Source organism: Mastacembelus armatus, chromosome 13, assembly GCF_900324485.2.
Source record: "Mastacembelus armatus chromosome 13, fMasArm1.2, whole genome shotgun sequence".
Taxonomy (NCBI): domain Eukaryota; kingdom Metazoa; phylum Chordata; class Actinopteri; order Synbranchiformes; family Mastacembelidae; genus Mastacembelus; species Mastacembelus armatus.
The window spans coordinates 9,296,649-9,307,486 of NC_046645.1; the positions used below are offsets into that span (position 1 = coordinate 9,296,649).

The 10,838-nt window shown below is 39.1% G+C and overlaps 1 protein-coding gene across 1 annotated transcript; it reads right to left on the reverse strand.

Moving 5' to 3' along the window:
* Positions 1-700: 700 nt before the first annotated feature.
* ankk1 (ankyrin repeat and kinase domain containing 1) lies at positions 701-7,395 on the reverse strand. Its single transcript, XM_026296605.1, has 9 exons — positions 6,997-7,395; positions 6,573-6,855; positions 6,310-6,461; positions 6,018-6,067; positions 5,173-5,328; positions 4,144-4,265; positions 3,045-3,078; positions 2,302-2,542; positions 701-1,763 (listed from the first exon to the last, which is right to left on the reverse strand). Exons 1-9 carry the CDS (start codon positions 7,179-7,181, stop codon positions 722-724), a joined length of 2,265 nt encoding a protein of 754 aa, XP_026152390.1. The 5' UTR covers positions 7,182-7,395; the 3' UTR covers positions 701-721.
* Between the last annotated feature and the right edge of the window lie 3,443 nt (positions 7,396-10,838).

The window sequence follows — 10,838 nt, forward strand, 5'->3', positions numbered from 1 at the left end:
AATAAACATTTAAAAACAACACGTCGACATTAACTAAGTTAATCTAAGCCCAATTTAAGGCCGCTCTGCTTATTTACAGTAATTCGATCGGGCCAAACTCCTACTCCTCTATCAGAATCAGTCTCTTGTGGTTTAAAGGAAAACACTAAATGTGCGGGTCAGTACAGCCCCTGAATCCATGTATTTTGTTTCCTTTTAATAAGGTGCCACTGTGGTAAACGAGCGTAGCACACGCTGAGCAGTGCTTCCCTCAAGTCTGCAAGATTTACTGACAGTCAGAGTTATCTTGTTTGTTCATGATATATACTGTATATGTGTTTAGAGTTTGGAAAAGTCAAATAGATGATGTAAATTATGTCAGTAACAGCGATCCACTAGTAGAAACCAATTATCCATCCATTTTCTACTGCTTATCTTTTTAGAGTTGCATGGAGGCTGGAAGCAATAAAACCAAGTGTCAATCATGTTAAATTTTATTTATATAGCAAAATATCTCAGATCACAAAAGTCTGTATATCATACAACTCTCTCAGAATAATAAATATACAATGATATGAGAACATCCAAAATGTAATCCATATTCCAACACTATACTTAATGTTCTCATTGTACTTTGAGTCTTTCATTAGACCTATGGAGTCATGGTTAACCCTTAGAAGTCTAGGCCTAGAGGAATGTCCTGTGATTTGATCATGCCGGGGTGACGACAGACTCCTTTGGGTTAACATCCTTTCTCCAGTAATTCCACTATTTCCCACTTTTCACACCTCTGAGCCACATCCAGAGCAGTGGCTCCATAAGAGTCCAGCAGTGCCCTGTCTGCTCCATTCAGCAGTAGAGCCTTTACAATGGGCACACAGTCATGGTGGGCAGCCAGGTGTAAAGGTGTTGCCTTTCTTGAATTTACTGCATTGATATCTGCGTGATATGATATCAAGTGAAGGACACTTGGGAAACTGACACTGGTACAGGCTACATGTAGCGGTGTCAAGCCTTCGCTGTCCTCTGTCACATTTGGGTCTGCTTTGCCTGCCAGGAGATTTGCCACAACCTGTGGCTCATTTTGGAGGCAGGCAAGGTGGAGTGGAGTCCATCCATTCTCACCTGTAGCATTCACACAACCACCCTGACTCTCCAGCTGGACCACTGTGGCTTCATATCCCCTTAGGGCAGCCAGGTGCATGGGAGTCCAACCTTGGTGGCTCTTGGAGTCTGGGTTGGCCCCGTTTGACAACAGCTGCCTGCATATCCCTGTATGACCCCTCAGAGCAGCCAGGTGAAGCGGAGTGTATCCTCTGCTGTCTGCAGTGTCAATATTCACCCCGCTTTTCAGCAACTGTCTGACCACTCTGTTATGGCCCTCCTCAGCTGATAAGTGAAGTGCAGTGGTGTGAGAGCAGTCAGTAGCGTTGGGATCTGCTCCCTGAGAGAGGAGGAGCTTGGTAATATTTACATGCCCATAGGCAGAGGCTAGGTGGAGTGGCGTCCTTCCTTGTTTCTCTTCCTCTTGTCTGACTGCCTCATCCGAAAGTCGTGAAAGCAGCAGGCGTACCACAGTTTCATGGCCATTCTGGGAGGCCAGGTGGAGGGGCATCCATCCGGATTTTTCCTTGGCATCCACTATAGCTCCTTTGTCCAGAAGGAGACGTACAGTTCTGTCATTGCCGTTTTGAGCGGCAAAATGAAGTGCTGTCCACTGGTCCTCATCTCCCTGGTTGACAGCAGCGCCATGTTCCAACAGCAAAGTAATGACGTCATAAAAGCTGTATAAACAGACAGAAGCATAATTCTTAATGTACTACATTACTTTAAAGGAATACTTTGACATTTTGGGAAATACACTTATTTACTTTCTTAATGAGAGTTGGATGAGAAGATTGATACTGCTCTCACGGTTGTCCATTAAACATAAAGTCTCTTAGCTTCGCTTAACCATGACACTGGAAGCTGCTCATATTTTATAGCTCACTGATTTACATATTACATCTTGCTTGGTCGATCCATACAAAACCACATGCTGTAGTTTGTCAAGGCGTTATGTGCTGGACTACTTCTTGGCAGGGTGCAGTGATGAGTTCAGGAGTCTCGACATCACTGTGAGGTTGACAGGAAAACAGCAAAGACATCAGTCTTCATCCTAAGCTAAGCTAACTGGTCTTCTGGGTACTCACTGTACAACACTGTGAGTGGGAATCTGACCCTCTTCAAGAAAGTAAAGGAGCAAATTTCCCAAAATGTTGACCTATTCAACCTGTACAAATGACTTTCACTTGTAAAGCTTGTTACTACATTAATACAGACCTCTGCAGAACAGCAATAATCAGAGGAGTGTAACCACTGGAAGTCGCACAGTTTACTTCAGCACCCAGACTCAGGACATGCTTGACACTCTCTGCATCCCCGCTGGCTACTGTGTAGTGAAGGAGACTCTTTTTCTCTGAAAACTGTGTGGATACATGCTCTGTTTTCACAGACTGTCTGAAACTACCAAAATCCTTTCTGAGTAACAGAGACAGAATGTTGTCTTTGCCATGTTGATCAACTGTGAAATGAAAGCAAAGTAAATTATATGAGAGCTATTGTTATAGAAACATAACATTATAGTACATCACAGGAACTTTTGCTTTAATTTTGATTTGAGTCTGTTTTATTATGTTGAGCAGTGCTCTCATGTATATAATGCAGGTTTGCAGAGGCTGTGGAACAAAATAAACATTAGTTTAGTGTGAAATGTTGACCTACTGCATTGATACATGAACCCATGTACCAACCAATCTATATATATTTGTTCTTACTGGAGACAGCAATAAAAATATCACTGTAAGAATTAAGAAGCATCTATTTGTTAATCTAGTCAGCATTTCACAGAAAGAGCCACATGATTTTTTTAAATTCCCTCTTCAACTGATCAACTGCTGCATTTCAGTACTAGATGTAATATTACAAATGTGACAGAACTGTAAATAGCACTTTCTTTAAATGTCAGCCTCCAGGCTTAGTGTGGTATTGAATTTGATTACATTCAACTCTGCCCATGTGTTTACCTGAGGGAAGGCCAGGCACCTCTGGCAAAGTAATCTAACATGGAAAGAAAAGAGAGGAAAACACAACAAAACTCATTAGCTTTGGTCAACCCTCATGAGTTGAGGATAAGCACATATCACTCAGTGTATTTGGGTGGGTGTTAAACAAATACAGTTTTAATGACTCGATACATTACTTGCCCTATCTACACAGAATACTGTTTGATTTTTTTTTTTTTCGTCCTTTTAAATTTTTAGCTGCATATTAGCTGCTAAAAATACCATGACACTGTGTATAGACAGGAGAGAAGGAACCCTGCTGACAGTAATGATCCCCTGAGTTTTCTTCTTGCACCACCATGAGGGTGACATTTTCAGCTTTTAGTCAAATATTTTGACAGATATACTAAGTTTGCTATTAGCAGCTCTTTATTAGCATGTGCCTTTAAGTGTAACAATAAATACACTACATTAAAGCTGAACTAAATTTTGACCCTTATAAGGACCATCTTCTTTATGTGATTAAATCAGGTTTAAAAATGTAATTTTGAAATGAACCTTGGCGCTAATGACATTCTCAGAAAGTGTCGGTCACATTCACAGTGCATCTAAAAATATGTGTAGATGCTTTTTACAGGAGCCTACCTTAGTGGTGAGTCACTGCCACTGATGCTGCTGCTGCTGCTACTGTTGTGTTGCTAAGCAGCAAACTACAATAATTAACTTTCTTTGGTTTTAGAACAATTACATTCACCTTTCCCTGTCACCTTGCACAGTCCCTTTGCCTCACGTCTTTCCTTCCAAACTTTCTTTACAGATCGAAAACTTCTGGAATATAACCTGGAACATTTCATAGCTGGAAACCACACCTCATGCTGCAAAAGAAGCCCAAATTATAACACCCAGCCCAAATCTATTTTTGGGCTGGGTGTTACCATGTTACCATGTAACTCAGGCACTTACCTTAAAGCAAAACTATGCCTATTTACTGTACAGAGCAGCTGGTGTAGATGTAGACTTTTACTCTTTCATATAATACAATTAGCATGAGCTGTCAAAGGTTGAGTGGCTATAGCAGATACTTCAGTACCATTCAAAGAAGTGTCAAAGCAGAACTAACTTTATGTATGGGAGAAACCAGCTGAGGATAATGTGATTTCTGTCCCTCGTCATTTGTCTGACAATGCACTGGTCCTGGGATCTTCAGGAGTTCACTCAGAGCTTCAGTTTTCCTCACAGTGTCTGAAAACAAAACAGCAGTCAAGGGCTGTTCTGGATTTGAATAAACACAACAATGTATTCCTAAACTTGCAACTCCAAAATCCAGCAAGGTCTTCTATGAGTTGCGCAGCTACAGCATGGACATGGTCAGTTAGGGTCATGCAAGTATTAAGGCTAAATAATTTTAGAGATAGAGTTATAACACCAGGGACCTTTTAACGAAAACCACACGAATGAATAGCTGATGATTATGAATAAACATGAGACTAATTTGTATTCATTAATATAATTTCTTGTTTGTTTAGACAAGCACCTTTGTTTAGACAAGGTCAGGTCCCAAGTGACTCCCTTCTCTACTGTACGACTTTTTGAAATTTCACCATTGCACGCATTAGAATGTCTTCAATGCAGTGAATGTTGACTTACATGTTGTACAAGGCCAGTGAGGAGGACATGGTTGTTTGTTTAGTACATTTTTGTTTGAAAGAATGTATTAAAAATGCCAACAGCAATTAAACAGCAGATAAATTTGACAAATCACATTATATAGCTATTTACGGAGGCTGCCAAGGTATTTGTGCATGCTATTCCACGTGCATTTTGTTCCAAACATCTTAGCAGCAGACAGGCCATTTAATAAACTAGGCTGTGCAGAAATAAACTTTAAAAAATCTGGTAACATGTCATTAGAGATAGTGGGGAAATACAGTATATAACTTCTCAAGGCTGGAGAATTTGTGTCTTGCATGTATGCAGGATTTTTTAAACTAATTTTTTTTTTACAAGAGATGGTAGTGTACTTTTTCCATTATAATGCATATTAGTTTTAACTTTTCAAACTCAAAGGAGGTTAAATTGGTATGACAAAGAGCTGTTGTCTTACTGAGAGCTTTAAATCTAAATTACAAAGTCAGCTGAAAATAGAAACCTGAGAACTGTGGCCTCTTCCTGTGATCCTGGTCCCAGCACTGCTGCATGATGTTGATCATCTGATCGCACTCATGGGGTTTCTGTTCAGGTATCATTTCCACACAGGGTCTCTTACCATGTGACACTTGTAAGAGCACTGTGGTCAAACTGCACCCTGGGCCCAAATAAAACAAATTTCAGACACCAGGTGTAACGTAGGTCAACACATGCGACCACAGCCAACCGCAACTCATTTTTTAAAAAATTCCAATAGAAATTGTGCGACAGAATTACACATTTGTTCAACATATGGTGTGTTACTTTAAAGGAACAACTTGACAAGATTTTGTGTTAAATAAAACAAGATAACAGGGTCATGTTTTAACTTTTAGGTACAAATACTCTGTCTTTAGCTTATTTAAGTTAAGCTATGATAACCATATTTTCGGATTTTAACTTCATATTGACAGACCTGGGACTGGTATTGAAATTATCAAGCTCTCTCTAAGAAAGCAAATAAGGCGTTTCCCAAAATACCAAACACTTTCTTCAAAGTGTTTGCTTATGGCTATGTTTAAGTAAATAAAAAAATATTAGGTCTGAGTTACTTCTTATTTTAGATAATTGGTTCTTGACACTGGGTTGGATTAAGAAAAGGTTTCCTGATTCACAATAGAGGTTTCAGACATTGTTAAAGGATATTGTTTTTAAGAAATAACTAACAGTGACTTGTTGATGATACACAGTGTCCTCCTTTTTATTTTTTTGATGCAGACCTCTGCACCATCGTATGTATGTCAGTTTCCATTACCAATACGGACACAGTATGAAGGTGTCACACTTTTGAAATGAGTAAACTCATACCTGCATAGGGTTTCTGTTGTGTCAGAATCTCCCACATTACAATTCCAAAACTGTAAAATCAAAGCAGAAAGAGGAACTTCAGCCTGTATTTTCTCACATTTGCAACAAATTAATTGGCGCAGAAAAATCAATGTTTTGTTCCATAAGAGAACATATTGCTTTTAAAGATAGCATGAAGTAAAGAGGAAAAATATATACAGCAGAGAGGAAGGTTACACTGTGTGAATTGTGGATTGTGCAGTAAACCTTTGACTCTGGTGCTACAATTTTGAAAATGCCCTTGGTAAATCACCTGTAAACATCAAAGGTAATTCCTGGTGGATCAGGACACTGAGTGAAGGTCTCTGGAGGAATGTAACTTATGTTCCCTCTTGCTATCAATTCCTCCATGAACAATTTCTTGCTCATTCCCTCTTCCCAGTGGACTAAACCAAAATCTGAGATCTTAGAAGAAAAACAACAAATTCACAGAAGAGCAGAAATACCTTGCATTGCTCAGCCATGCTCAGAAAGGCCAAATAAGTACCCACAGCCTTATGCTTGAGATTCACTGACCTTGACATGGAGATGATCATCTAGCAGGATGTTGGATGTCTTAAGGTTAAGATGAAGTAGTGGGGGATTCATGCTGTGGAGGAAATTCATGCCCAATGAGGTCTCATGAATCATCTGGAACTTCTTTGGCCACATCAAACTGTGACTGGCTAGGAGACTTTTCACTGATCCATTACTCATATGTTCGATCACCATGGCAGTGGCTTCGGTGCATAGTCCGTAGACAGACGCAATATACTTGAATCTCACTTTGGCAATGTTCGATACGTCATCTATTATTCTCCTGTGGTGGAAAAATAACACTGTAAGAGCGTGAAGGCTAAAGGAAGCACAAGATCAGTTGTAATGTTTATTTATATGGAAACGTACAGCACAGTATGAAATAATTACAAATCCATTTGTGTTAGTGTAATTTAAACCCTACCTGTAGAAGTTGTTTGCACACAAGGTTGTGTCGAAGGTTTTCAGGACACATTTTTCTCGCCAGAGCTTGAGCTTGACCTGGTACACCTGACCAAATCTGCATTCTGCCACCTTAATCCAGTCAGCCTCAAAGTCGTCCTTCTTGAAGTCCTTAAAGTGTCCAGAGGACCCATCAAGATGATCCATGAGTCCCTACAAAACACTCTCTAACTCTACACATAAACAGCAGATCAACATTGATCAGTGTCACTGCAGCCTCACACAGAGAAAGAGAAGGGTGAAGAGCATGGATATACATTTCAATCAGTGGCTACTGACTGTATGAAAGGACTAGACTACTGTAGACTGACTCGCAATCTGTGGGTGGAGCTGAGGGGAAGAACTTGTTTGCACTGTAATGTTGCTAATCCTGTTTTTAGATGCCAAGACTGCTGCCTTGTAGTGAGACACTGTATGACTTATTTTTCCCCTTTCAGAGTCAAGGTTGACTCATGTTTATCTGGAATGAAAACTATGCGATAAATGTATAGATAGATAAACAGAATATCGGTTATGATACTGATTAATATGATGGCTATGCCCACTGTAATTTGGGCCTGTGTGTACAGTACATGAAGTACCCAATGAACCATCAACTGCACTTTAACAAGGCACTTAACCCCCAGCAGCTCCAAGGGAATGGCTCAGTGGTCAGAGGTTTGGGTCTAAGGGTGTGTGTGTGTGTCTGTCTGTACTTGTATTACTTGTATTACTTGTATTACATGTGCTTGGGTTATGGGAACATACATCTGTTGATACAGTTACAATATGGGAAAAAAGCAGGTTCCCATAATGTAAATTATTACATTTTAGTGTGAAAACTTATATTAAGGTTAAGGTACATGTTAGGATAAGGAAAGTATTGGTTATAATGAATCCATCCAAGTGTCAAGGTCAGTGTCTGTGAATAAAGTGTCTGGGTGAGCTGAGCTTAATTTTGTCTCATTTAGTCTGATTTCTCAGCTCTGATTTAGACAGAGATGCAGAGTCAGCATGATTATAGTTAAAACACTTCATCTAAATTGATTGAGTCTGATTATTGTTTTGAACACTTTTATTTAATTTGCATTATCATCATTGCTTCCATGTTTGAGAGGATTGTTTCTGTTCAAATTACTTATTGCTTTATTCTCTAGTAGAACTGGTATAGTCATTTATTTAGGAAACTCTAAATGTATTTGTAGTTTTCATATTACAAAATTAATGTTAAATTTAGCATAGTTGCAATCTGGATTTCATCTTTCTGCAGCACTGGAGGAGGGTGTTGTTTGAAAGAAAAGATTTGAACTGACTGGCCTATGTAAGAAGATTAAGATAATAGGTACAAAGACCATCCCTTTTATTCCCACCTGCTGTTCTGTTTCATAGGCACATTACTTGTATTTTACCGCCACTCAACATCCTTTACAGATTCATTCATCTGGGGACATAAGGAGTTTGAACTTGGAGATGTACTTTTAGAGATGCACATATATTAAATGTGGACAACTGGTAGCTTTGGCTGTCATATAGATATTTGGGCCAGCTCCCTTGGGTTTCTTCATTCTCTGCACATAGCACATTTAGACTCAGTATTGTTCCTGCTGAGAGCACAATGCAAATCTCCACCACAAACCAACAATTGCATGCAATCCTCACCAGGCAACTATTCATCTCTCATTGTCTGCATTTCTCCAGCTTTTTTCAACTTTAAATGTAAATGTTATTCATTGATATAATAGACAGTATGTTTTATGAAAGAGCAGCTACAGGTTGGGATTCTGCAATGATTACTTTTCTTCTTCTATGCTCCGAGGTTGTTCTTTGTTAAGGCTTTGCTTAAGGCTGAGGCTAAGACAGAATTTTTTATTAATAATCCCACTTCAATAGGATTTTCTCCTCCCTGCTCTTTTTATATGTGCTGGCTTAACCTGCAGGACGGCAGTAGGAACAGGATGCACATCTGTGGATAGTTCTAAATGCAAACACATTTGCATTTAGAACTATCGTCCAAAGGCCTGTATGTCTGTGTTGTTATTGGGCTGCAGGCTTCCACAGTGGAAAAAGCTATAAATGTGTTTGTTATTGTGGGCTTTATATGATTATAAAATAAATTAGCAGCACATCAATACACTGTTGATAATTATGGTAGGTTCTGAAAACATACCTGAGACATGCAAAGACACAAGCAGAATAAATTACGTCTGTATTCTCTGTATTAAAATATTACACACACAGTCAGTCCTGTTTGATTTTTCCAGCTGCTATCATCATTGTTATAAACTGTATCTACGATATGCTTTATAATAGTAAAATACTGTGGATTTCTTTATTTTTTTAAGTCAACTCCTTGAAACACAATGCTCCCCTAACCACCTTCAGTCTGTCGCCTATATGTATGTGAGCATGGCAATAGACAACTTTAACATGCACTGACAGCCATACTTTCACACTTCACTAACTCACACTGTTATTTAGCACAGACTCATGGATTGATGTTCCAATGAAATGCAGGTGCTCGTGATCAGATTCTTGATAGGCTACCTGAGGGGAGAAGTCTCTCTTGATTGATTGAACACACAACTCGCAGCTCAGCCAATCGCATTAGCAGGCGCCACCATGTTGGGTAGGCTGACTGACTATAACCAAAGGCTTTTCCATCACCCCTCACGTCCTCTAATAACGAACAACTAACAAACTACACAGTCTGCAATCCATAATCTATGAGCATAGATAGTAATAAACAGCTCTGTCTGCTCTGTATTGTGATAAATGGCTGATTCTGTAAACACTGTGGTTCAGACCACTAATTGGTTCCCATGCACCTCCCATGCTCCACATGTATTTGAAATCATGTCCTTATCTTATGTAAATATTTCACCATTTATGTTTCTGCAAAATTGTAAAAAAAATACAATATAAATGAGAGAGAACAGTAACAGTCAATTATGATCTAGTCATTACAGACACAGGGTGCCCTGGACATATGACCCCAGTTCCAAAACAGCTGGGACTCTGTGTAAAATCTACATAAAAACAGAATGCAATGATACAAAAACCCATATTTATTTCACAGTAGAACTTGGAAAACATATCAAATGTATAAACTGTGAAAATGTATGGCAGCAACACATCTCAAAAAATCTGGGACAAGCCCATGTTTACCACTGTGCAGGCCAGTTCAGCACCCAGATTCTTCTATTGCAAAGCTATGCTGTTGTCATAGATGCAGTATGTGGTTTAGCATTGTCCTGCTGAAATATGCAGGGCCTTCCTTGACAAAGACATCGTCAGGTTGGGAGCATATGCTACTCTAAAACCTGGATCTTTCAGCACTGATGGTGCCTTCCCAGATGCCCATCACAGAATCATGCCTGTTTTTAATGCAGGGCCATCTGAGGGCCCAAAGATCATGGGCATTCAATATTGCCTTTTTGGCCTTGACCCTTGAGATTTCCTCTGATTCTCAGAATCTTTTCAATGATATTATGTACTGTAGATGATGATATATTTAAAGTCAATATTACATTGAGGAACATTATTCTGAAATTGTTTAACAATTTCAACAATTTGTAGGCACAGCTTCTCATAGATTGGTGAACCTCTGGCCATCTGTACTTCTGAGAGACTCTGACTCTCTACTTTTCTTTTGTTGCCTCTGTCCTAACTTTTTTGAGACATGTTGCTGCCATCCATTTCAAAATTACCTATTTTTTTCCTTATAATGGTAATGGCAATTTCTCAGTTTAAACATTTCATATGTTCTACTGTGAATAAAACATGGGGTTATTTATGAGATTTGCATAGCATTTGGTTTTTATGTAG

Bases quoted from the DNA above. Each gene is read 5' to 3' on its own strand.
- ankk1 (XM_026296605.1), bottom strand. From the start codon at position 7,181: ATGGATCATCTTGATGGGTCCTCTGGACACTTTAAGGACTTCAAGAAG. The intron at 6,068-6,309 runs GTGATTTACCAA...TTGATTTTACAG, and splicing joins ATTACCTTTGATGTTTACAG to TTTTGGAATTGTAATGTGGG. The intron at 4,266-5,172 runs GTTTCTATTTTC...TTTTGTTTTCAG, and splicing joins GAAGAGGCCACAGTTCTCAG to ACACTGTGAGGAAAACTGAA.